This window comes from Pomacea canaliculata, linkage group LG5, assembly GCF_003073045.1.
Source record: "Pomacea canaliculata isolate SZHN2017 linkage group LG5, ASM307304v1, whole genome shotgun sequence".
Classification (NCBI taxonomy): Eukaryota; Metazoa; Mollusca; class Gastropoda; order Architaenioglossa; family Ampullariidae; genus Pomacea; species Pomacea canaliculata.
In genome coordinates, this window is record NC_037594.1 from 22,327,264 (window position 1) to 22,352,960 (window position 25,697).

Consider the following 25,697-nt stretch of genomic DNA (forward strand, 5'->3'; position numbering starts at 1 on the left):
AATTATAGAATGTTTAAAAGCAGCTTCTTACTAGAACCCTACTTAAAAATCCTACCCACATGATTACCTCCTTTAATAAAATTAGGTCATTGAATAACCACTTTCCAGTGAATAAAGGTAGGCAAACAGATATCCTAGAAATGAAAGGTTCTGTAAACTCTGCAACACCAAGGACATAGGGGATGAATTCCACTATCTTTTTAATTGTAACAAAATTTGATACCCAGCGAAAAAAATACTTACCAAGCTACTATACTCGTAACCCAAATGCTTACAAATTCAATCTTTATTAGCCTCAAAAAATAAAAAGACCCTTAGTAGACTATCTCAATTTGTAAAGATATTACTAAGAACAGTAAATTAGTTAAATTGATAAAACGTGTGTGTGTGGGATATATATTGTACACAGGGATGGATGGGAGTGGCATTACCCCTGTGATAAAGAATAGTAAAGAATACAGAACACCTGTGAAAGAGAGTGAGGGAGAACAGAGAGTGGTTATCCTATGTTCTGATATGTCCAGATGCTTTAACCTACTCGATTACATATCCAGTTTACACGAAAATGATTGGAAAAAGGAAAGAATGAGTGGATGATTTTGAATATATGTAAATGAGAGACACCCTATATTTAATGATAAGAATGTGAATGTATATGCATTGATACTTCCTAATTTCTCAATACCCCCTGGAGGGCGACAGAATAAAAGAATCTTGAATCTTGAATCTTGATAACTTTTCAAAGGTCCACCTGAATTAAAATGTTGTTCAATTACTTAGTAAAGCTATTAAAATAATACTCAAGCTAATAACCTGTGCATTTTGACTATGTGCATAGACGCCACACTAATTAAGCAATTCATTCAAACTGGCAGCGGAGAAACTAATCAAAGGGACGTAAGACATAAAAAAAAATTTTTGCTTGTTACCTCCCCTTCTTCAGTGTTTTGTTTGTTACCTGATCCGCACTGAAAAATTATTTTTTCAAGATATATATAATCAAGTCTTTAAAAGGAGATAGAAGTAATCAATGTTCACTTCCTTAATGAAATTGTTTATTTTAATCGGTCTGTTTTTGTTTTTGTTAGCAAGATGGCTACGGAAGCGGTGCTCGCAATGTATACTAATCTAACCTCTTTGTAGTTTGACATTGTTTTGGTTGTATTGGGCCCTCATTTATTTTACCTTTACCTGTCATCAGTTTTAGGCCTTGAGTTATTTTGCCTGTCGCAATTAACTTTATGCAGCCCTTCATAGTGTTTAAAATTTGTTGAATTAGAGCCACAGGATCGAGACGATAGCACCACGCCTCTGAACTGTATTCAATGGCGAACAGGTCTTTGGCGCCCTGAGAAAGCGAAACAGCATGCGTCCAGTTAAGTAAGGACTTTGTAGGTGTAAACTTATTCTGAACCTTTAGACAGGCTCTTAGAGAATGTCCCCAAATGCCTCCTGGGTCGCCCAACTCACATCAACCGCGCACACAACATTCAGTTGTTCAGCCAGACAACAGCCAGTCAAACCACAAGAGTGTGGTTCAAGAAAACAAATCGTTTATGGAGAAATAATTAAATAAACAGAACACGTACTAAAAGGATAGGAACTCACACATGTAATTATCGTAGACACTGCTCACTGTCACCCCTACCTTTCAAGTGACACCAAGGATACCATGTCATAAATGTAGTCCCTCGTTTCAGTCGTTATCTGAAAGTGCTGCAGTTCAAGTGCACTGAAGACAAAATAACAGGGTTGATAAGACTTGTAGTATATTTGCTAAATAAATGTATGAGAGAAGATGATAAAACCTAGCAATAAAATAATCAAGAAAAGTTGAAGGTAGTACAGAAGCAGGATTGCGTTTTTAGTCAACAGGCTCAAGAGAAGTCTGTCTGTAAGGACATGATGAGATTTATGTGAAAAGACAGATAGTGATGCTCTCCGTTTCGCATGCGCAGTACAAAAGAAATTTTCAAACGTTGCTGAAGCCAGTAGAAACAGGTAGGAAGTATCACATTTTTACAAGAAGACGGTAGAAAATAAAATACTGAAGTCTGACTAGTGAACAAATACAAACCCACAAGTAAGCCATTCGTCGTGCTACCTTAAACTGTCCGTTTTGTCAGCTTGAACTATTTGGTTTTATACAGATAATTGGGTTTTCAAACTTTATTTGGGTTTGGAATGTTGAAAGGGACATGTGGCAAAGTGAACGTGTAGTTTAGCTGGACATTAAATTAGTAGTGCAGGATGTGGATGAACAGTTACTGGACGTTAAAATGGCGATGTTTGCCATCTGACTATCACAAGAATTAATCATGTCGGTCAGCTGGATATAGAGTAAATTCCAGTGTGTGTATTTCACACCAAAATTTATGAGAGGTTTTATGTGTACACATTTCTTCAAGTTATATTTGTATTATTGTACTATAGTTATATGGTGCTATTGATTACACGGACGAGATACAAGTCCGTTACTGATGAGAGTACAGTGGTGGAGTAAGTGGTGGTGGCTTGCACATCTGATCTGTGTGTGCGTGCGTTCGTGTGTGTGTGTGTGTCCTGTATTGCGTAGTTGGCTACAAAACTGAAGTTATCCGACTTTTGAACACATGTTTGTTTCAGAAACATGACCAATCAAGTCAAGGACATGGCATTACTTATCGTTTTACCACTTTGGTTGGGCAACAAAGTATGATACTCTTCTTTCTTTGTACCATTTAGTTCTCTCTCACTTTCACACACACACACACAGATTTGTGCACCGAAGACAGCAGGAACATATAAAGTGAGGTAGGAGATTAAGATCAGGTTCATCTCTATCTCTGATATATGCGGTGAAACATATTTTAGGCTGGAAAGGGTGAAGAAAAATGAAGCTGAAAAACAGACAAAGGGGATAAAAAAGAATGGGTATACAATGGCTATTCGACAAAATTACTGCATTAAGGAGATGAAGAAGAATGGAAGGAAAAGACTTAAGACTGTAGGGAAAGGGAATACAGGGAATAAAGTGAGGAGGAGGAGGAGGAGGAGAGAGAGATGGAGAGATCATGACATACATGTCATGTGTTAGAGTAGTACTGCATTTGTTTTTGCAATCACAGTCAGAAGAAAACATTTTGCTGACTATGACATTCTTAAAACCTTAAACCAGTCTTGCTGATTGTTTCATTGGTAACTACAGACTCTCATATAATGGAAACATTTTAGAGATGTATCTTTGTGTTGCTCTGGAGTTTTTAAGTGATGTTTGCAGTAAATGTTAATTGAATGTCACCCATCGTCGAGAGGTCTTAATAATGCGTGCTAGTAAAATACTATCTAATAATTTCTATTTTCTAGAGTTTCTAAAGAGTCTCCGAAACGCCTAACACCTTTTACAGTCATCTTCGTTTCAGTTATGTAGTAGTCTAACAATAAACGTATTTGATTAAGTTACAAACTAAACTTATTTTACCTAATTAATATTTCTGTACTCTTTCTCCATCCTATCCTCCTCCTCTACCCTCTTCTTTTCTTGTCTCACAGTCCTTTTTTGTTATTCATACTTTTTCGAAGAGATTCTGGGCTTCCAAACAGCGCTTGTTTTGAGTTTGTTTAAAATATAAATTTCTCTTCCATTTTCTTGCAGTCTTGCCTCCAATCATTGCCAGTCGGCAAAGCAGTAACGCTTCTACGAGTAGTTTTCGCCATAGCAGCACGCTCAGCTTCCAAGGAAAAGGTTTCGGGTTCAAAGCTCCCTAGGGCCCAAATCTGTTCCCTATATTTAAATTTCACTGCATAAACGGCAACTATATGACCTTTGTGTTACAAGAATTATATGTCTTCAAGGATTTCCAGTTCTCAGCCTTCCTTCCATTCCTAGTTAAGCCCTCCCACAGCGATGTCCTAACGCATGGAATCATGTCCTCTCTCTCCCCCCTCCACACCTCCACACAAACAACAGGCGCACATTTTCTTTGGCCTTCACCTGCAGATTGAGGTGTAAAGGTCTCACGTTTTCTCGGACTGGATGCCACGTCAGAAGAGAGAAGCTGTAGTCGAAGTAGGGCTCTGTTCTCGTGGAGTAATCAAGTTCAGACTAAGAAAAACACAGGAACTTTCGAGAGCGGGGTATGGGAGGGTCCCCGGATCTCCACCTGACAGTCTCTCAGAACTCCTAATGCTCGCCCTTTCTGGCTCTTTTAAGCTGGACAGGAACTATAAATGTCGGTGTCTGGACAAACAAGACCGTGCTTCGAGATAAAAAATTTGGATTCACGCATCACCAAGTGGTAAGCGATGGAATAAGCTGTTGCCGCGTTATTTTTTTTTTTATTTATTTATTTATTTCAATTGTTGTTCTTTGCGTGTGTATGTAAGCGCGTTAGATATGTTGGGAACTTTGTAAGGAGTCTGATTGCCTGCAGGATCTTCCAATATCAGTTCTTCTTCATGCAAGATGAGAAATACAAATTAACGTTAAAAGAACCTCAGGTCAACAGCAAATTTATGGCTTGTTTTTTGCTTTTGTTTTTTTTTTTTGAAAACGACATGAAAAAGTAGTAAATTATATTTGTACCAATCGATCGCCGGTTGCTTAGCTGCATGGGAAGAGTGATTACGTTTGTTGTTGATCTGAGAACAGGGACAGCATGGAGGATGAGAAGCAAGTACCGACAGATGTCGCCTACTGGCATGATATCTATCGTGTGACGGATGACCTTTTGCGACCCGGAATCAGCGTGGACGAGTCTCAGAGAATGTACGACCAGTGGGCCAAGATGGGCACCTATGACGCTGTGAGTGATGACCCACCCTCTTCCCCCAACCCCCTCAACCCCCCAACTGCCTCATCCCCGATCCACTTCTGGCTTTTTAGGGAGTGTTAGTGTGCATGCGCGTTTGAGCGAATTAAGTAGGAGGTAGGAAGGACGTGAGAGAGGGCTACATCTTCCTGTCCAGAAAGACAGACAAAGAAAGAAAGAAGTAAATGTAGCGTGGAAATGTGTAAAACACACTGTTTTGATCTTCTGAACCTTTACTTACATCAGATCATGAAGAATTTGCTCAGACAGCAACTGTGAGCACTCTGCTAGATTCATTGTTATTATTACTGTTGTAAAAATCTATAATGATAAGAATAATCGTCGTCGTCGTCGTCATTCACATGTATACCATGATTTGTTCCGAACTTCCGCAGTTGGCTGTTGAATCGAAGTACTACACGGCCCACGACCAGATCATCCTCGGCATTCTCAGCATGTATCCTGTTCGGCGCGATATCCGAATTCTAGATGTCGGAGCGGGTACCGGCCTCGTTGGAGAACGGGTACAGTTAAATGTTTTCTGCGTGCGTGAGTGCGTTCATTCGTTTGTGCATGAGTGATTACTCTTTTACTGCTAGTGAAATTTCTGCACCCTAACATTTTTCTTGATCGTCGTAACTGCACAAAATTCCAAATCAACAATAGCAACAAATACAAATAAAAATGAGTCATAAACAAAAGTAGTTTGTCGTAAGTTCTGACCCTTCACCTTTTCCTGTATCAATCCTGTATCTCCTCAGCTGCGAAACCTGGGCTTTGAGCGAGTGGATGCCTTGGATCCGTCGGCAGAAATGCTGAGGTCAGCTGCCAAAAAGGGTGTCTATGAAAGACTCATCCATAGCTTCTTCACCAACGATCCCATCAAAGACGTTGACGAAGGTATTCATTTTGGTTCCATTGTTTCCTTACTTCTTCTGATCTTTGCTGGAATCTTATGTGTTGGTGAGAATTCTTGTTTAAGACCCCGAAGGCTGTTATTTCAAAAAGAAATACAACAGAATTAAGCCTTATTGTCGCTTATGCTAATTTATAAAAAAAAGATTCGATAATTACTTTTAATGTACGTCGTTGTATGTAGACATAAAAATTGAGTTCGACATACTTCATGTTCGTAGAATTTCTTGTAAGCGATACACATCGATTTTAAATCTCGTTTCAGACACATACGATGCCATTGTCATGTGTGGAGTATGTGGACCGGGAGCTGTGCCTGTGGAAGCGTTCGAAGAAGCTGTACGGATTGTCAAACCTGGTAAGTTGTTGGTGACTCAGCTGAATGGCTCTCCAGTTAAGTTCATCATAAATAAGTTAAAGAGTATTCTGTGAGTTGGATATGCAAATAGCAGAAATATAGTTACTATGAAAATATGGTCGAGTTAGACTGTTGCTAGCAGATTTTGAAAGGCAGAAAGAGTGTCTACCAGAATCCACTCATTTCCTAAATCGTGAGTCTTCTCCACGGTATAACACTGTGCCCAGCATGGACGTGTATAGGTGGACTGCTGTCTGTCTGCCGAGACCAATGCTTAGCCTCTTGCGAAGTTCTCCGCTGTTAGTCTCGGCGAGCCTACACAAAGAATGTAAATAAACAGGAAGCTTTGTCGTCTGATGCCTCGTTTTAGCAATTAACTGGAAAAAATCGTCTGCAAGCAGTCCAGTAATGCAAGTTCGTGATGCCCAGTCTATAAAGTGGAAGAGCTGAAAACACTTCTTTTTGTACTTAAATTTCCTTTAAATTTTTACCTTCAGGTGGACACATCTTCGTCTGTATGCGAGCGGAGAACCTGGAGATCTGCAGTGAATATAATGGCCGTTGGCAGCCGTTTGTCACTCGCTTGCAACAGGAAGGTAAATGGCGCCTGGTCAGTGAGTGCAAGTACCCTCAACACTACTTTCACTTCGACGGTCTGAGACTCATCTACCAAGTCACAAAGAATGAGCGGAACATATAAACCACCCACCTGAAAACAATTCTTAAATATGCCCTTCGATCTATGATGCCAAACTAACAAGATCAGGAATAGAAAGAAGTCACTGAAGAGCCTATATATATTATAGGTGTGTTTGTGAAAAGTTTTGATGTGCCTCAAATGACACCAAATGAATCGTTCTGTTCGTCACATTTTCATCTCTGTTCTTCGCCATAGCACTACATGCCTCCCCGAATAGGAAAGACAATCGAAAACCTTCATGGTTACAGTCCCCGGCCAAGCTTACTTCCTCGTTTATGTCTTTGTTTGTTCAGCTTTGTTTTATGTGTATATTTCTTTATAATTTAAATAAAAACTTTTTTCTCTCTTGTAGACTTTCTTTAAGCTGTGTGTGAATGTAATGGCTCAGGGTATGATTAATGGTATTGAAGAGACTTATAATTCAACGATGAATAAAGTCCCACATCAGATGATATGTTGGCATCAGAATGCTTACATCGCAACAAAAGTATCAGTAAAAAAAGTTTTATAAAAAATAGTATAATGGTCACACAGATCGCCTTTTTTAAACAATGGCAGTACAACTGATTCTGTCCTATTTATGAAAAATCATCTTTCTTAAATTATTCATTGAAAAAAACTTGGAAAAAACATGCAAGAGAGTGTGAACGGCACAGGGATGCAAGACACGACCACAGACCCATCTTGTCCCTGCATCTTATATTATCTTTAACCCGCTTCAACAAATCTGTCACACAGACTCAAGAGATTCAGAAAAGGTTCGACAGGACAAGGGGATGGTTGGATGATTGCAAGGAGAGTAAGAACTCTCTCGCAGAAGTGGAAGGCCGCCATCTTGATATTGTTGTCCCGATGGATGAATATAAAAACACTTTTTAACACCACAATACCTACTTTCGTCCACGTACATTTTTTTCAGATTCTACTAATCAAATCACTATGACACGTGTGATACGAGGAAAATGTTGACTAGAACTGTTTAAATAACATAGAAACGCGAGCACATGACCTCGTCACTCGTCACGCATTAGCGCCCTTGACCTTATGTGAACTTGTCCTCAACGCTGGACAAGCATCATCCGTGAAGCGGCGTTTTTTAAATCAACTGTCCTGCGACACCTCCAGGTTTTCCACTTGACAGTGTATGGTGAGTAAAATTACAGTTATTCTATCAGTGGTCCAGAAAATTCAATTCTGAACCTGACCTTCGCAGTACGACAACACCGTACCCGTCACGTGACTTGTTTGTTTCATGGGGAAGACGCTCCACCTCTGACCTAAACAATTTGCATGAATCTTACAGTCACATTTTGAACCAGTACTATATGCATGATTTATTTGGAATCTGACCGACTTTACGGACGTTATGGTGCATGCTGATTACCAAAAAAAAATAGATAAAAAGAAATATAACACCTGTCAGGTGCCCCCATCTGTCATTTTCCCTCAGAAAGACTAGAATTGCCTGCCAAAACTCGCAAGGAAAACTATCAAAGAAAATGGAAAAAACAAGGGACAGAGGTTCAGTGGAAAGATTTCCAATATATTGACAAGATATTACTAAAACCAGATTTGACAGCAGTTCAAGTGAACACCTACAACGAATGGGCAAGCAGCGGTACGTATGAACAGGTGGGTGTCGCCGTACAAAGGTAACAGAGTGAACGGTTTCAGGAACTGTTTACGGAAAATGACTTCGTGCTGTTTGACTTTGATTAGAACTGAGTTTATCTCGTTTTCTTAATATGAAAATTTATTATTATTATTATCAGCAGCAGCAGCAGCAGCAGCAGCACCATTATCAGCAGCATTATTATTATTTGATAAGAGTGTGGATTTTAACGTTTATTACTAGCTTTTCATTTTGGATTGTTGCTCTTGTTTTTGGACTGTTGTTATCTGAATACGCATTAATTGTCATTCAAAGTCCTTTACATATCACCAGCTTTTACTCAAAATTAGCCAGTTTTCATTGAGTCAGACAGACAAAGGAATATATTTATAGGTAGGTATGGCGGGGTAGATAAGCCCGGTTTTGCTCATTTTAAAATGAAGGTATACTCAACATTAATGAAATAAGAAAACAAACCAATGCGTGGTTGATACCACAGAAAATCTGTTATAAGACTCCAGTTTATTAGGCAATAGTCAATTTGATAATTAGGTCAACTACCTGATTGAAATTAACATGAACGTGTATACTACTATACACTACAAATCACCTGCAGGAGAGAGCAATACACTACAATACAACTTTATCAGGCGCAAAAAAAAGAAAACAAAAAAGATGCGTTTGATATCTGAGAGAAAAACAAACTTGGGTAAGAGGCTTGTTTAATAATATAAAGTGTTAATCTTGCACGACGACATCTGCGATCAGCTGATGGTGGATGATGAGAACTACTGTTGAAACAAGTGATGAATAAAGAGGGAGTGAACACGAACTCGAGAGAAAGAGTTTGAGAGAGTGAGACTTTATTGCTGTTATAGAATATTTGACATTGATAGTGGATCATTAGAACTGTTGCTGGAATGAGCGTGGAAAATGGTGTAAAGAGTGAAAGAGAGAAGTGGAATGAGAGTTAGACTTTATTGTGATGAAAGAGGGTGTGAAACTGAAATGATAATAATTAATGATGGTGATTGAGAAGCCCGATATGAACAAGGAGAGAAAAAAATGAGTTTAAGTGGATTATTGTTTCTCCTAATTTTTTACTGTATTCCCTGTGCCCCTAACTGTACGGAAAGAATAAAATATCTCGAACTTTGGTAAACTATGACGAAACAATGTTTTGCACATACCGTGTTTACAGTTTAAATGTATGATTTATATCGCAGTTGGTATGTAAATCGCCACCAACAAGAAATTATTCTTTTCAGGTTCTGACACCAACGGCTTCCCGCTGCGACAAGCATGGTTGACCTATACCCAGCCAAAAGCGAAGACATTATTCTCTTGGAAATTGGAGCGGGAACAGGACTGGCAGGCAAGCTGGTGAGATTGCTTAATTAAAGAGGATGCAATGGATGATGGTAAACGTGTGTGTGTTGGAAAATAGACCACAGCTGTTAGGATGATATCAATCATTGTATTTAAATTGTGTATCGACTGCCAAATCTTCTCATGATCGTCTATCAATCGCAGATGTTATCTGCAATTTGTGCGCTGTGTGTGCACGCAAACAGGTGTGACTGGTTGAAATAAAGTTGCGCTCTGAGTATTTGTGTTTAGCTATACCACGGACCTATATTAGTTTGTGAACTGACCCATAATATAGGCGCTTCAGTGACTTCCACACGATACTGTCTTTCTATTGTTGATATTGTTAGATTGGTGTTATGTATCGAAGGTCGTATAGTTAAATAATTTTCAGGTGAGTAATTTATATGATCCGCTCATTCTTCATGACTTGATAGATGAGTCTCAGACCGTCGAAGTGAAAGTAGTGTTGAGGGTACTTGCACTCACTGACCAGGCGCCATTTGCCTTCCTGTTGCAAGCGAGTGACAAACGGCTGCCAACGGCCATTGAACTCACTGCAGGTCTCCAGGTATTCCGCTCGCATACAAACGAAGATGTGTCCACCTGAAGGTAAAAATTGTAAAAAAAGTTAAAGATGTTCAAGTACAAAACAAATGTTTTCAGCTCCTCTACTTTATAGACTGGGTACAGTGTTAAACTGTGGAGAAGCGACTTATGAGTTAGGAAATGAGTGGATTCTGGTAGACACTCTTTCTCCATTTCAAAATATATAATGAGCTTAACGGGAGAACCATTCAAGCGAGTCACCAATAACTTACCAGGTTTGACGATTCGTACAGCTTCTTCAAACGCTTCCACAGGCACAGCTCCCGGTCCAAACACTCCACACATGACAATGGCATCGTATGTGTCTGAAATGAGATTTAAAATCGCTTACAAGAGACTCTACGAAGGCCCAGCATGTTGATTTTAGCTGATCGACATACAACGAGGAACATTGAAAATTAATCGAGTCTTTTTTCTATAAAGTACCATAATCGCCAATAAGGTCCAATTCTGTTGCATTTCTTTATGACATAACAGCCGTTTCTGTATTAAACAGAAATCCCCACCAACTTTTAGGATTCCGCCAAAATGAAGTAGAAGTAGGAAGAGGAAGTTAAAAAATGAATACCTTCATCAAAATCTTTGATGGGTTGTTGGTGAAGAAGCTATGGATGAGTCTTTCATAGACACCCTTTTTGGCAGCTGACCTCAGCATTTCTGCCGACGGATCCAAGGAATCCACTCGCTCAAAGCCCAGGTTTCGCAGCTGAGGAGATACAGGATTGATACAGGAAAAGGTGAAGGTTCAGAACTTAGGACAAGATGCTTACTTACACTGAAGTGAATCTCCTGACCGCTCCCTAATGTCGCCATAATTTGTAAATTGCTGGTCTCTTTTCCAGAAGACATTTGTGTACTTATATAACAATGAACATTAGCATTAGGAAAAGACAAAAAGTACTACTATTGTTTATAACTATATTTTTTGCTTTATTTTTGTTGCTTTTGTTGGTACTGAATTTTGTACTGTTACGACTACCAAGAAAAACTGTAAGGTGCAGGAATTTCACAATATTAAAAGAGTAATCATACAAGCACGCACGCAGAAAACTTTTAACTGTACCCGTTCTCCAACGAGGCCTGTACCCGCTCCGACATCCAGTATGCGGATATCGCGCCGAACAGGATACATGCTGAGAATGCCGAGGATGATCTGGTCGTGGGCCATGAGGTAATTGGACTCAACAGCCAACTGCGAAAGTAATACTTGCAAATGGTGAACACGACGAAGACAGTGAGGATTACTATGATTTTTTACAGCAAGAACAACAACGACGACAACGACAAGGACGATGAATTGAGCAAAGTGCTCAAAATTGCTGTCTGAGCAAATTATTCATGATCTGATGATAAGTAAAGGTAAGATCTAGACCAGACCTGGGGAAAGGCAGGCCCGCGGGCCGCATCCGGCCCGCTTCCTGTCTTTGACCGGCCCGCCCGCTGGTATATATACTATATATACAGTATTGGGTAAAACTGAGTTAACTTTATTAGTCCGGCCCTCTAAAACCATCTCAATTTCTCATGCGGCCCCATGGGAAAATTAATTGCCCACCCCTGATCTAGACAGTGTGTTTTACATATTTCAGCGCTGTCTGTCTGTCCGTCCGTCTGTCTGTCTGTCCAGGAAGATGTATCCCTCTCTCGCGTCCTTCCTACCTCCTCCTTACTTTGCACAAACACGCATGCACATTAACACGCCCCAAAAAGCGAGAAGCTGATGGGGGATGAGGCAGTTGGGGGGGGGTTGAGGGGTTTGGGGGAAGAGGATGATAGGTCATCACTCACAGCGTCATAGGTGCCCATCTTGGCCCACTGGTCGTACATTCTCTGAGACTCGTCCACGCTGATTCCGGGTCGCAAAAGGTCATCCGTTACACGATAGATATCATGCCAGTAGGCGACATCTGTCGGTACTTGCTTCTCCTTCTGCATGTTGTCCCTGTTGTCAGATCATCAACAAACGTAATCACTCTTTCATTCACGTAAGCAACCGTCGGTCGACTAGCCCCACAAAAAAAAAAAGACTTTTCTTGCAGATCGCTTCTTTTAAAGTTAATTTGTATTTCTCCTCTTGCTTGAAGAACTGATACTGAAACGCCTCACAGTCACTCACACTTTTTACAAAGTTCCCAACTCATCTCACACACACACACACACAGTTGATGCTAAAAATGATATAGCTTTGGGCGAATGTGGAAGATTTCCTCTTGTGTCTGACTCATTTATAAGAATTATCCAATATTGATGCAGATTACTAACATCTAAACACAAGTACCCAAAACAATGTTACAATATATGCATCATGACAGTGTAATATAATCGTTCAGTATTGAATGTCATGATATTGTTTACTATTAAGTTAGAACCTCAAACATAACTGAAATGTTCATCTTGTACATTTACTTACTGTTGATGTCACCGATCGCCCCCAGCGTCGCCAGATGCACGCTCGCAACTGCTCACACACCCGGCACGACCACCCACCCACTCGCTCAGCCACAGGTGGGACACGACTTACCTATCGAACCTTTGATGACCTTTGATGAGCTTAGACCACAACAAAGACGAAATGAATGGTACAAATCAGAAGTTATATCACATGGAGATAAAAAGGATGAAAAAAAAAAGGGAAAATACACATACGTGTACATACACGTGCAAGGAAACAGAAGTCTATCCCACGCCCAAGTAAGAGATAATGAGAAAGGTTAGTAATGCTGATATTAATATAAAAAAAAACCAAACACTTGCACACACTGAGGCACAGTAACTGTTAGAGTTCTTGCCCTAACGTTACATGTAAAGCACGGTGAACTCTGTTGACACTGTCTCCTTCAGTTTCTGTGGCCTTGCGCGACCTCTCGCGCTGACCACCCCTTCACTTCAGTCCGACCCTCGACTGGTCCACAGTCCGAGCTGCCTCGTTGACCACACGCCACACGACGCAGGACCGGACGACGAAGGCGATGGAACGAAGAAATGAAGGGAGGACGAAGCGTAGAACAGTCGAGACTCCACACACACAGGGGGCGGAAAAGGCGCAGAAGAATGAGAGGATGAAGTTGAAGAAATGCAGCGACGATCACACAAGAACAAAGACAAGATTGACAAGATGATCACACAAGAATAAGAAGAATAAGACTAAAATGGAAAATGGAAATGGAAAGCCCACGCAGTTTGTGAGGTGTCCGGCGGTCACCCTCTCACAACCAACAGCACCGGCAGTCCACTCCCGTCTCACGCAGACCCTGGTGGTCACCAACCGGCTACTGAACCCGTACCAGACACACGGATTTCCACTGGCTCATGGTGGTTACTACTGGCTACTGTGTCCACTCACATTACCAGTCTTCCAGTCCATCGTTCTGTTCGTAACATTTTCATCTCTGTTCTTCACCAGAACACTGCATGCCTACCCGAATATGAAAGACAATCACAAATCTTCATGGTTACAGTTTTCAGACAAGTTTACTGCCTCGTCTATCTTTGTTTGATTGTTCAGCTTTGTTTTATGTGTATTCTTCTTTCTAATTTAACTAAAAACTCTTAATTTTTGTCTTCTTATGATTGATGGTATTGAAGAAACTTAGCGCTTTAAAACAAGAACGAAACATGGGCAACCTATGGGGGACAGAAAAACAAACAAACAAACAACATATGAACTAAGGAAGAATAAACAAAAGTACCTCTAATGAATTTTGAAAAGCCAAATACAGAAAATACAAAGAACCAAGTAACAAGACTTGAATATGACTATGTATGGTACCCAAAGAATATAACGAAGAGAGGGATCCCGTTCGAAATTCTCAACACCAGATGTGCAACCAAGTTCTGCACTTTCTGGAATTAACTCTGAGTAGTGATCAGATCTTGGTCATTTTGTGCCAGTAACTACTGAAACTTGTCTTACTGAGACAAATATAAAGGTTATCACTGTCATTGTCAGTAAAACTTAGTTCGTATTTGGCTGGCTTTAATAGTTTATGTTGATAAGAAACACACCAGCTGGTCATCTAGGTTTCGTGTCGGGCGTCATGACCGCGTTGATAACTCTGTTCGAGTTCTGCATTGCTGCTCTTGTTTTTGGACTAATGTTACGACTATGCTGAGTACTTTGGACATTACCAAACTTTATAGTTAAAATACCTAATTTTCTTACTAAATTTGCGAAGTTGACATTGCAATAAAGTACACATCGGACACTAAAGGGCTTTTCCTTTACATGGACTATATCTTACTAAGTTGACTGTGAATTGTAGGCGGCACAGAAGATCTAAGTTAATATTAAAGTTAATATTAAAGTTAAATTTATTATGAATGTCAACAGGAATACTGGTTAGATATTTGACTGACTTGTTAATACAACGCTAGTGGCAAATCACGTGCAGAGGAGGGAAAAAGAGAACATTCTGTCTTCCAATTAAAACATATGGAGAATATTTACTATTTATTACAGACAAGATGTATGTCTGTCACTGAATATATAACTTTTTATAATGACGATTGCTATTTAAAATCTAGTAAACAAATATTATCTTTGTTTTTCCATACACAAAATAATGTGTTTAAAACAAAGGAAAAAGTTAAAGTATATAATTCAGCTAGTTTCCACAAAAGAAGAGAAAAAATTTTCAAAACGACAATTCATTAATCCAGCTGATGATGTGGCAAGTCTTTAAATTAATAGGATTCGCTATATGTCTCCACACATGCTCTGTATCCATTATGCCTCACATCATCCAGGTCCTTGATTTTTTTAATGCATTTATTTAAATCCAGCAGACTGTAATCCAAAATACACAACATGTACTTTGACAAATGTATATATTAATGCAATATAAAAAATTATCATTTAACCATAAAATGTATTATTAAATAAATCTTATTACAGACACTGAATATCACATCCAATAAGAATAATATACATTTATAAAACGTTTTTATCCACCAAGCAGAGAATACAAGTTTTGGCCTTCTTAGAGATTCCACTTAATTTTGACAACTTGGACACTATCCGTAAACACTTGGCAAGATTTCTAGGTACAACTTTCAATTATTTCATGCTGATGCACATGCTTCAAGCAGCTATGTATGCAGCACCAGATGAACATAGCACATCCATACATTCACCAATTTATTAGCAATTAAACCATTAAATAATTAAGCATAAAGGAAACACTGTTTAAAAAAAAGGAATGTGAATCTTAAGACTTGATAAACTTCAGAACACATTTATCAGTCACAATGCCGCCATACCTTATGTCTATAAAATGCAGTTCTTAATATTGAATTGCTTGGAAATTAATTTGGTAAAACGTGAAATGACAGAAAGTATGGTTTAAGATGTATTTAAATAATACATGTACTAAAGAGTAAAATGATATGAGAAGACCGCACCATTTACATTAGTTACAAAAAATTAGATAAAATATCAGAATGGTTCTATAAGCTTACAGATCTTGATGCTTTGGCTTATCGCAGCAGTTTTATGCAAACATACGCTAAGATCACACCTGAGATGTTTGTTAGCATTATTGCAAGGTTGTTTCAAAAATAATTATAGTTCACTGTTTGTGCCTTTCATGAAAGTTATATCATTTGTTTATAACAAATACAATAATATGAAAGTTAAAGACGTAGACTTAATCCATATGCATGCAAGCACACACACGCACATACAGACAAAAGCAGAATCTATATATACAGAGATTAGGCACGCGTATTTCATTCCCGGGCAAGGAAAACAGCTGAATGAAACAATGATGCTAAGAATACTGATGGAGTCATTGAATATTATGTCACATTATCGAATGTATAAAAATATTTTTCAATATTCTTACTGCTGAAAAGATTGCTGTATTGCACATAATTGTAAATACTGACAGCGAGTCATTTATAGAACAACCTTACAGATTTCTGGACATAAAAAAAACAAAACAAAATAAATGATTCTTTCTGAATGTAAACATATAGAGCGTAACCTCAGAAAATATTTAGTGACAGTGACTTGTTTAAAATGCATCCATACAAAGAGCTAGAATGGTATCTTGTTTTCTGCAATATTTTTTTACATCTGAGGTTCACAAAGCTATTTTTAAAGCATTAGACCAATAACACTCTTGCAGTTAATAGTCCATGTTAATCATGAAAATGTTTTAAAATCACTTAATCCTGATTCTGTTAAAACGTAAAAACTAAGCATCTATTCAATGCCACACATAAAGAAGTTTTACAGTAATATGCATATGGATAAAAGATAAAACAGATGAAACATTGCACACACCCTTCTGTGTTCTTATAATGGAACAGCCTTTACAAATTTCTAAAGTCACAGTTTAAAGTCAACGTGACAATAAGATGGTAAAAATAGTAGCAAAAATGAAAAGAAACAAACCTATATACCTTATATTTCAGATCAAGAACTCTGTGACTGGACTGACCCTTTGCAGACAAGATTTACACATTAAACCAAAACAATAAATATCCAATGATGACATACTGACACATACATTAAAAATTTATGCTCCAATTTGTTACATAAGCTTTCAACCCTGCTTTTTAAAGTCAAATGGCACAATAGGATCAAGGATCATCTTTTGAATGTACTGAAATGCAGGCACCTTGACCTTCCTGCTGTAGGAAACAGAGGGAGAAGGTCATACAAAGGCATGGAAAAGGGATGCAGCATGTTTAATACTGGCAGTATCCAAAGGTTTCTTCTCTACCTTATGGTTACCGAAATGAATTTGAATCCTGCCTCTTGCCCAGTTTTATCTTGAAGCTTATTTTAATACCACTTTCTTAAGGTTTTGAGCTATAAATAATGCATATTCCACAAGCTACCTTGTAATTAAGCACTCTGTCAAAGTGAAAACTTTTAAACTGGCTGAACACAGAACACAGAAAGCACTCTTTTCATTCATAACTGATCAAAGTGTTTTCCTGTTTCCTTTCTTTTTAATATATTTCTGCACCTACCTTACTTGTCATAGCTCTAACCCTTTCGCTGAACGAAAAGGTCATAATTCTAGTTTGTGACCTTTAGTTTTCTACTATGTATGTCATTTTACGTCTTTTTCATATGAATATTTATCTTCTCAAAGGTGTTCTGGAATTACCGCACATGTGAAATCTAGGGTACAAAACATAAGAGGTCTAACTCAAGTGATCTTTCAGGTAGGTCAAAAAGTGCACATACCCACATCTCATGAAACTTTAGCCTAACCAGTAAAACATTTTCCAGATGATCCTTGAATGCTAATTTTTACTGTATAATAGATGCCTATATATAGCTGCAGTAAGACAAGATCCCCTTTATGTGATGTCTGGGGCTAGCAAATTAACATACTTGTTCTGACCTTTGGCCACTGCCTGTTTATGCAAAAGAAGTCAATATTATATAATAAACACCCTGAGTGGAGTGGGTTAAAGGAATGCCATAATGCTGGAGCAACTTGAGTTGCAACATCTATTTATAAGAATGAAAAAATGAGAGCCAGATGAGATGTTTATGTTAACAGTTTTCAGAGTACTCGTCTCCAAAATGTGGTAAAATGATTCTCAATGGTTATGTTAGCCATGAAATTCACTTTCTTCCAGGAAATAACTCAGAATATGCAGGTGGAGGCAGAGAAGATGTTGTTAGTGGCCGAGCTATAGATAATTCAGACTCAGGTAATCGAGGCTGTGGAATGGATGATAATAACCCCAGAGATGTAGAGGCAATTGTGGTATCATCATCACCAGGAAAATCAGGCGCTGTGGGAGCTACAGATGATGGTAGTGGTAAGCTTTTGCAGTCAATTATGCAAGGAAGCATATGATACTCAGATCTATGAACTGGTCTCCCTGGTATGATGACAGCTGCTCCTGGCTGTACATCTGAATGAAGTGGCCTTCGTGGTGTGGTAGCAGGTGTACTTTGCAACACTTCTGAATGAAGTTTAAAAACACACACACACACAGACATATTAAAGGTAGAGTAAAAAACAAGACACTTCTTTTTCATAAGCATACTTTATCAAATAGAAATACATTAATTGCTATTCTTGATTACTTTAACATATTAATAAACAAAGCATATATATACATACTAATAAAGTCACTGGAGTTTAAATAAAAAAGTTGAATTTACCAGTAAAAGTGGTGGCAGAGAGATCCCTAGGCTGGCCATTTCTACTGTGAGATGTGTGATGCCCTTTGTAAAACCAGCAGTAACAGATTGAGACAATGACTGTGATCACCACAAAACTGCCAACAATCAGGCACATTTCAAGCAGACCATTCCATGTTGTCATGCTTAACTTCCCCCAGAATCTGCACATACCTAGCAAATTTCATAAACATTTAGATTATTTTTCCATTCATATCTTATATAACTTCATTTTGATAATATTACATGATATATGAATGATTTTCTGATCGGCACTTTTTTAAGAAAATGGAAAAGACTAGTAAAACTACTGACATAACTTATTTTCAGACGTCAATATTGTCTTAGTAATCTAAAATATTGTTACTATGTCAGTCTTAGATATACATGCTCATGTGGAAATGCCGCTTCCAAAAGTGAAGAAACTGAAAACTGGCAATTCCATAGGTTGAGAAAAAAAAGTATCAGTGTTCACTTAATAATGAAAGTATAATTTGTTGGCGTGCATTGTTTATATGGGGGTTGTCTGTTCTTGACATGAGGACAGGACCTGAGTAATGCCGTGATTTCGCCGGGTCAGTCGGTCAGCTACACGTAGTGTAAGTGTCAAAAGTTATAATTTATGTTATCATACCTAGCACAGTCTTACTTAAGATTTTTCAGCATTATACATTAAGACTTTTCCCGTTTTATGAGTTTGTCATCAACCGTATTCCTAAATTTATCAGGGATTTCATACATCATACAGTACTTACGATTGTCTGCTCAGAATTGTCTCCCTGTAGATGGTTAACCTAATGCCTACGACGCTGAAAAATAAGAAATCGGTAAATAAAAGACATATAATAAAAAGGGTAGTCTATTTTTTAAAAGACTAACCACGCTTTGTGACCAAATTTTTTATCTTGTTCCAAAAAGAGGCTGGTCCATGTCTGGAATAAGCTGTTTGCCTTCTTTTGGTTTTTTTTTTTTTCCGCGTAGACCCTAGTCTTTTTTGTGCAGTGTATTAACCTACCTATCTATCGTATAGATGTATAAGTTCGTGGCACATTTTATTCACATCAGAGCAGAAGATCGTTTACACACAGGGATAGGTGTACATTATGCCCTCTCCAACCCCTCGGAGTTCTATTGCTAGTGTAAAAGATTCTTTCCCGCATGTGTGCGGCTTCAAGCTAGCTAGCGTACCTGTAGGCCGTTGCTCGGCAAGCACTATCATTATAAAATGACCATTACAAATTCACCCTTTCACTAATTATTTGAATGACACTTGAGGAAAAATTTAAGTAGCCTTTTGGATGACATTACAGTTTTATTGATATTGTTGGGGTCAAAATTAACCTAATGAGGCATTAATTAGAGTGATTGATGATTAGCATCGCACTCAATTCCATGACTATTGAGGGGGGAGGGGGTGAGATAGGTGTGTTACTGTAAATATCCTAATAATATAGCATTGCAGTTAAAAATGCTGCTTGATAAAGTATAAATCTTTCTGCCTTGTTTTATTTGCAAGCAATGCATTTTCTCTACAAACCAAATTATGTGGTGTACATGGTATTGACATCCTAGCAGATCCACTTGGGACATCTTACTTTTGATGTATGCAAATGACATTACTATTGTTGCTGTCACGAAATCATAGAAATGTAGAACAAACTGGCATCTCGAGGTGCAAGTTCGGGTTTATGTATAAGCACATTACCCGACAGGAAAGCTAGCGATAGATATATATCTACGCTAGATAAAGGGCGAGAGAGTGGGAAGTGATGTTTTGATAATTGCTACTCAGAGAGGCCTCGGTATTTTTTAAGAGAGTGTGACATGCGCACCACACGTCTATCCGCTCGGTCATTTATCAGGTGACAGGTCCGTGGATTCACAGCACTTTAGTAATTAAGGGTCGACACGGATCAAAAGACCAGTTGTTTTTGGGCACGGTCAGCAAGGGGATCTCATCTCAGGTAACTAAGAGGATGTTGAAGGCTGGGTGGCTTTGTCTTCTACTATCTACGATGCGTGGTTGGCTGTCATCAGTTACGTAGATAGTTGAGCTTAGGTGTGAGAATGATCGATGACCAGTTGAATGCCATGAAGGTTCTGAAACCGCCGATTTGACACTGTGTCGGACCACAAACAAATAATTTAATGAGAGTCTTCGAAAAGCTGGTCAATGGTTGGTATTTCCTCCAGTTAAGAATTATGTCACCATTGCTTTACATTTCGGTCCAATTTTACAGCAAGCACTCGTCTGTATTGTGTGAGCAGGGATGGGAAGTAGCTGTAGTCTAGCTACAGCTACTGTAGCCGGCTACAAATTTTGTAGTTTGTAGTGTAGCCGGCTACAAATTTTTAAAAGGTAGTTTGTAGCCGCAGCTACATTTTAGAAAGTAGCCGTCAAAAAGTAGTTTGGCTACAGTTTGGGTACTTTCACGACCATTCGTCAACAGCGTGTCAGCAAGACGACGACAGCCACTGCTCTCACTGCTCGGTGTTTGGACAGCCAGACACCCACGTTTCTCGTGTTAGCAAGTAATAGTGTTTTGTGTGTACGTTTGATGTTTGTGTATGTTGCTACAGCCAGCTGGCTACAGCTATAACTTTTTATAACATCACGCTTTTAAAACTAGCCAAAAGAAGCTGACTACATTTTAAAAGTAGTAATTGTAGCTGTAGTGTAGCCGGCTACATTTTGAAAAAAAAGTAGCTGTAGCCTAGCCGACTACAAATTAAAAGTACAGTGATACCTCGGTTCTCGAACGCCTTGACTTTCGACCAAATCGGTATTCGACCAGGAAATTCGAGAAAATTTTGTCTTGGAATCCGAACAAATATTTGGAACTCGAACATCCGAACGTCCGAGATGAGCCGAATGGCGTTCATTCTGCCCAGCGCGCCTTGCTTGCGTCATCAGTGTGAGTGCAGAGAGAGAGAGAGAGTCACGTTTTTGTGGAGAGAGTCATGAAATGTGTGCAAAATGGGCAGAAATCGCAAATTTTGTTGAACATGATGTTCACCCTGATAAAGTGGTAGCAAATAGAGCAGTTAACATTTTTAATGACAATGTTATGTCCACTTTCCGCAAAATTTTGCAAAGGAGAAAAAAACAGCAAACAATTGACAAATTCTTCCGTAAAGAAATCAGACAAGCAACTGCAGAGCAAGATTCTGATTCTCCTCAGCAAAAGATACAGAGAACAGAAACACCCGAAGAGCAGTTACCCTCTGTTTTTATTAAAGAGGACTCCCCTTCAAAACAATAACCATCCCCCTACCCTCTTCCCTCCACATTCATTCTCTCCTGCCATAAAGTTTGGTACAGGTACAGTAAATGAAACACAATTTACTGTACTGTACTGTACAGTACATTTTATTTATTTATTTATTTTTTTTTTAATAAATACACTTTTATTTCTTATTTCTTGTTGAGACTCATGTTTTTCTACATATTATATACAAATTAGGCCAGTAAATAGGCATTTTCTGGGGCTTGGAACGAATTAATTCAGTTTCCATTATTTCCTATGGGTTTCATTGCTTCGGTTCTCGAACAATTTGGTTCTCGACCGTCCTCCCGGAACGAATTATGTTCGAGAACCGAGGTATCACTGTAGCTTGCCCAACCCTGTGTGTAAGGAATGCCAACTTTAGGTGTCTGATCAATAAAAGTTCAGGGTTTAGAGGTAACTTTAGGGGAAATCCGTTCTGCCACAAACTCTAGCGAAAGATGAACTTGGGAAGATAACGAGTTGAGACCGTAGTTTATGACAGATGGAAGCACGATTGTTAATGTCTGTCCGTCGTCTCTCTTGACAACAGGTGACCATTTATTTTTTAATGCTTGCTAACATCTCCAACACTTCCATTAAATATGTAAAACAGTGATGTAGTAAGGAATTTGTTCATTAACGTTGGCTTTAATATATATACAAATATGGTTTTTGTTCTAGGCGGATTTATCTCAGAGCCTGCGAAAAGATTTTGAGAGCTTCTCCCATCAAGACAAAATGTGGACAGTTTTCTTTGCAATCCTCTGTATGGTGCTTGTAATGGTGAAGTTTGTCAACTGGCTGGCCGGCCTGGCCAGTGTTCATTCTTCTCCTTCTGATCACTATGTTTTGATCACGGGCTGTGACTCTGGGTTTGGCCGCTGCCTTGCCCGTCGCCTTGACAACGTGGGGTACCGTGTCTTTGGGGCATGCCTGACGCCAGGAGCCGTTGAGGAGTTGAAGCTAACGTCACGCCACCTGCTGCCCTTTGTAATGGATGTAACTAAAGACGATGACATCGAAAAGGCGTTCACCTTGATCACTTCTGCCTTACCAGAAAACCGCGGTATGCGAATTTTACTTCTTTTCTTCCTTTCCTTTGTTCTTTTTTTTCCCCTGGTTCTCATCTTATTAAACATGCTTGAATCATTTTACAAGGACTTCTTACCCTTAAAAAAAGCATAAAGATGAGGTAAACATCAGTGGTATGTCTATTTTTATGGACTGAAAGTATTTGTTCGAAAATTGTCAATGGATTGATTTGTACTGACTGGAGTTATCATTAGACAAATACTTCATTTAGGTTTTCATCATTTTCTATACTTTTTTATTTATAAAACAGGCTTGTGGGCAGTTGTGAACAACGCAGGAATTACGGGCCCCATAGGGGCTGCCGAATGGCTGTCTCGCACCGACTTTCTAGCACCGCTGCAGGTCAACGTCCTGGGAATGACCCAGGTCACCAAGAAATTCTTGCCTCTGATTCGTAGAGAGCGAGGCCGTGTGGTGAACACAACAAGCGTCCTTGGACGAGTGGCTGTAGGTCCGGCGCCGTACGTTGTGTCCAAATATGCGGCTGTGGGTTTTACAGAAATCCTAAGGTACTGGCTTACTTCAAAGGGAGATGTGTGCATTTTATTTATTTAATGAGCTTTAAAACACTTTTTTTTTTACAATAGGACCTTGGGTGAATGAATGGCATCAAGAGGCCAAAAAAAAAAAACCAATTTTGTTCCCATTCATAAATGCAAGTTTTCAGACCACCAGTGAAAGTTCTTGAGATTATAGCCCCTCTCTTTACCCGATAAAAATATTGGAGGTGTTATCGAGTACCAAACAAAAGTACCCAACAATGCACACGTGTTAGCATCATCGCGACAGTTTATCTCTGATGTCATGCTTTCATGCATAAAAGTATGTTTGCCGTTTGATAACAAATAATAACTAAAGATCACCTTTCACATCCGGTTTATACAAAAACCTCTTATCTTACCTCTTACGTTTTCACACACGCTTCCTACCCGACACCAAATCGTCAATATTTTCAGACCCCCGAGGCAAATTTTTATGACGCGGTTTATGCGTTGAGAAACCTGGGTAGAGCTGTTTCTTTACTTTGTAGGTGATAGGACACGGCAAGTTTGCGGTTTTAACAAAGTTCTGTAAAACATAGCCTATTGCATCATGCTTTCTAAAATGTTGTCTTACCCAGTTCTGAAGTCTGAAATCGGGGAAGAGTACGTTTGTTTAGGTTTCTTTTAATTTTTTTGTTTTATTGTACTTTATTTTGCAATTCTAGACGCGAGCTGGCGCCGCAGGGTGTAACGGTCCATTCCATTGAACCGGGTGCGTATGCAACCAACATCACCAACTCCGACCTGATGCAGCAGTCTATGCAGCAAACTTTGGCTGCTGCTCCACCCGACGTGCGCCGCTATTACGGCAACCGTTATGCAGATAAGTGTAAGTCATCAGTGCTACGTACCTTTTTAGTACGGTAACAATTATGTGGACAGAACATAAGCAAACTGTATAACGGCTTGAAAACAACACTTACATCGACAAACGTGGGTAAGCGCCATAATGAGCTATCGACTTTTTTGCGCAAAGTGGTGATTTGCTATTTGATATTTTATGATATTTGAATGTAGCCTTGATAACATATGCTTGTACGATTTTAATTTTATTTTACCTCTCCGAATCACTAATCCTGATTTATCTCTTTTTTGATTTTGCAGTGATGGAGACAGTAGAACTGATGAATCGTTTCTTGACCGGCACGAACTTAGAGGAAGTGGTGGACGCTTACCTGCATGCTTTAACTTCGAGACGACCCTTGAGTCGCTATGTGGTCGGATGGAACGGAAACATCGTCTTCCGGACTTTATGGATGATGCCATCGTGGGTGACAGATTTGCTAGTCCGTGCAGTGTTCCCTGCCCCCAGTGGACAGTGACCAGGTCTCTCTTTTTTTTTTTTTTTTTTTTTTTGCTTCCCTGCTCAGTTTAAGGCCAAATGGGAGACAATGTTACCCTGCACCAAAATTCTGCGATGTTGAACAAGTTGTATGCGTTTGTTCTAAAACAAGAAACCCAACGAAGAACATGTCATTAAAATATTTTTTGAACACAGATCTCATTGCTTAATCGAGCTTTATGATTTTTCTATTTATGTACGTTTGCAACTTCTGTTTACTGAAATTCTGTTAATTTGTATTTGAATGTTGTGAATGCTGGATAATAAGTGTGTGATAATCAGTATTAAAAAAATTAAAACCTGTCATATTGGTGTTGCTTTTTTTTTTTTTTTTTTTGGGGGGGGGGTTAAAATTACGAGTGTTTTATTAGCGTCACTACAATTGTTGGCTAAGTCGAAAGTTTGAGTCTTATCCAGGGAAACAGCGTACTGCTGGTGGTTCTTTGGCCTGGGGGCCTCGTGATAATACGATCGGGGTAAAGATGTGGAGCTGGAGGGAAAGCGTCTTGTTTCCATAATTACGGTGTTCGTAACTGAGGATCCCGGGACCCTAGTTCTGAAGCGAGGGAAAGTCGCTTACCTGGGGCAACATGGGGAACTTGAGAAAAAGCGTCTTGTTTCCAAAATTATAAAGCGATGTACAGATCGCGACTCCGCAGATAATGTTTAACCTATGGGTTATAGTTATAAAGCGATGGCAAAGTTTCCCTGGTGTAAAGAAACATGGATCGAGTAGTGTCCACGGGGTCGAATGTATAAGTTCCCGACCTTCGCCTAGGCAAACGACGTTCTCTCTCTTCATATCTACGGCCCCTCCCCTGATGTATCATGAAAAGTAACAGCGGAAAAAGGAGCTCGGGATATGTCGGTCAAAGCTCAAAATCTTGTTGTTTAAATGATTTGTTTCAATGAAATTGGCTGATAATGTTTCTTTAATGTTATACA

General features: G+C 39.1%; 3 protein-coding genes and 1 long non-coding RNA gene across 8 annotated transcripts; 2 read left to right on the forward strand and 2 right to left on the reverse strand.

Annotated features, from left to right (window-relative positions):
• Positions 1–4,192: 4,192 nt before the first annotated feature.
• Positions 4,193–7,040, forward strand: LOC112565068. The gene is made up of 6 exons (XM_025240314.1): positions 4,193–4,277; positions 4,631–4,784; positions 5,186–5,314; positions 5,552–5,690; positions 5,971–6,063; positions 6,561–7,040. Exons 1-6 carry the CDS (start codon positions 4,210–4,212, stop codon positions 6,761–6,763), a joined length of 786 nt encoding a protein of 261 aa, XP_025096099.1. The 5' UTR covers positions 4,193–4,209; the 3' UTR covers positions 6,764–7,040.
• Positions 7,041–10,475: 3,435 nt separating this feature from the next.
• On the reverse strand, positions 10,476–13,497 carry LOC112564756. 2 transcript variants are annotated; one of them, XM_025239802.1, is made up of 5 exons: positions 12,763–13,497; positions 12,141–12,294; positions 11,416–11,544; positions 10,921–11,058; positions 10,476–10,657 (listed from the first exon to the last, which is right to left on the reverse strand). In XM_025239802.1, exons 2-5 carry the CDS (start codon positions 12,285–12,287, stop codon positions 10,550–10,552), a joined length of 522 nt encoding a protein of 173 aa, XP_025095587.1. In that variant the 5' UTR covers positions 12,288–12,294; positions 12,763–13,497; the 3' UTR covers positions 10,476–10,549. The 2 variants fall into 2 exon arrangements, with proteins under 2 accessions (XP_025095587.1, XP_025095588.1); XM_025239803.1 differs by lacking the exon at positions 12,763–13,497 and having other exon boundaries at positions 12,141–12,694.
• A 1,598-nt stretch (positions 13,498–15,095) lies between these two features.
• Positions 15,096–19,827, reverse strand: LOC112565048. 3 transcript variants are annotated; one of them, XR_003099328.1, is made up of 3 exons: positions 19,263–19,827; positions 18,490–18,681; positions 15,096–18,287 (listed from the first exon to the last, which is right to left on the reverse strand). It is a non-coding gene; the product is annotated as an uncharacterized LOC112565048 (long non-coding RNA). The 3 variants fall into 3 exon arrangements; XR_003099329.1 differs by lacking the exon at positions 19,263–19,827 and adding an exon at positions 19,157–19,242; XR_003099330.1 differs by lacking the exon at positions 19,263–19,827 and adding an exon at positions 19,142–19,228.
• On the forward strand, positions 19,021–25,055 carry LOC112565047 (retinol dehydrogenase 7-like). Of its 2 annotated transcripts, none has more exons than XM_025240282.1 (5): positions 19,021–19,106; positions 22,458–22,842; positions 23,119–23,377; positions 24,076–24,239; positions 24,515–25,055. In XM_025240282.1, exons 2-5 carry the CDS (start codon positions 22,515–22,517, stop codon positions 24,730–24,732), a joined length of 969 nt encoding a protein of 322 aa, XP_025096067.1. In that variant the 5' UTR covers positions 19,021–19,106; positions 22,458–22,514; the 3' UTR covers positions 24,733–25,055. The 2 variants fall into 2 exon arrangements, with proteins under 2 accessions (XP_025096067.1, XP_025096068.1); XM_025240283.1 differs by lacking the exon at positions 19,021–19,106 and adding an exon at positions 20,352–20,471.
• The last annotated feature ends 642 nt before the right edge of the window (positions 25,056–25,697 follow it).

Coding starts and splice junctions, on each gene's coding strand:
- LOC112565068 (XM_025240314.1), top strand. CDS start 4,210: ATGTCGGTGTCTGGACAAACAAGACCGTGCTTCGAGATAAAAAATTTG. Junction 4,278..4,630: donor GATTCACGCATCACCAAGTG/GTAAGCGATGGA, acceptor ATCTGAGAACAG/GGACAGCATGGAGGATGAGA. Junction 5,691..5,970: donor CATCAAAGACGTTGACGAAG/GTATTCATTTTG, acceptor ATCTCGTTTCAG/ACACATACGATGCCATTGTC.
- LOC112564756 (XM_025239802.1), bottom strand. CDS start 12,287: ATGCAGAAGGAGAAGCAAGTACCGACAGATGTCGCCTACTGGCATGAT. Junction 11,545..12,140: donor AGATGGGCACCTATGACGCT/GTGAGTGATGAC, acceptor TTACTTTCGCAG/TTGGCTGTTGAGTCCAATTA. Junction 10,658..10,920: donor CATCAAAGATTTTGATGAAG/GTATTCATTTTT, acceptor ATCTCATTTCAG/ACACATACGATGCCATTGTC.
- LOC112565047 (XM_025240282.1), top strand. CDS start 22,515: ATGTGGACAGTTTTCTTTGCAATCCTCTGTATGGTGCTTGTAATGGTG. Junction 23,378..24,075: donor GGTTTTACAGAAATCCTAAG/GTACTGGCTTAC, acceptor TTGCAATTCTAG/ACGCGAGCTGGCGCCGCAGG. Junction 24,240..24,514: donor CAACCGTTATGCAGATAAGT/GTAAGTCATCAG, acceptor TTGATTTTGCAG/TGATGGAGACAGTAGAACTG.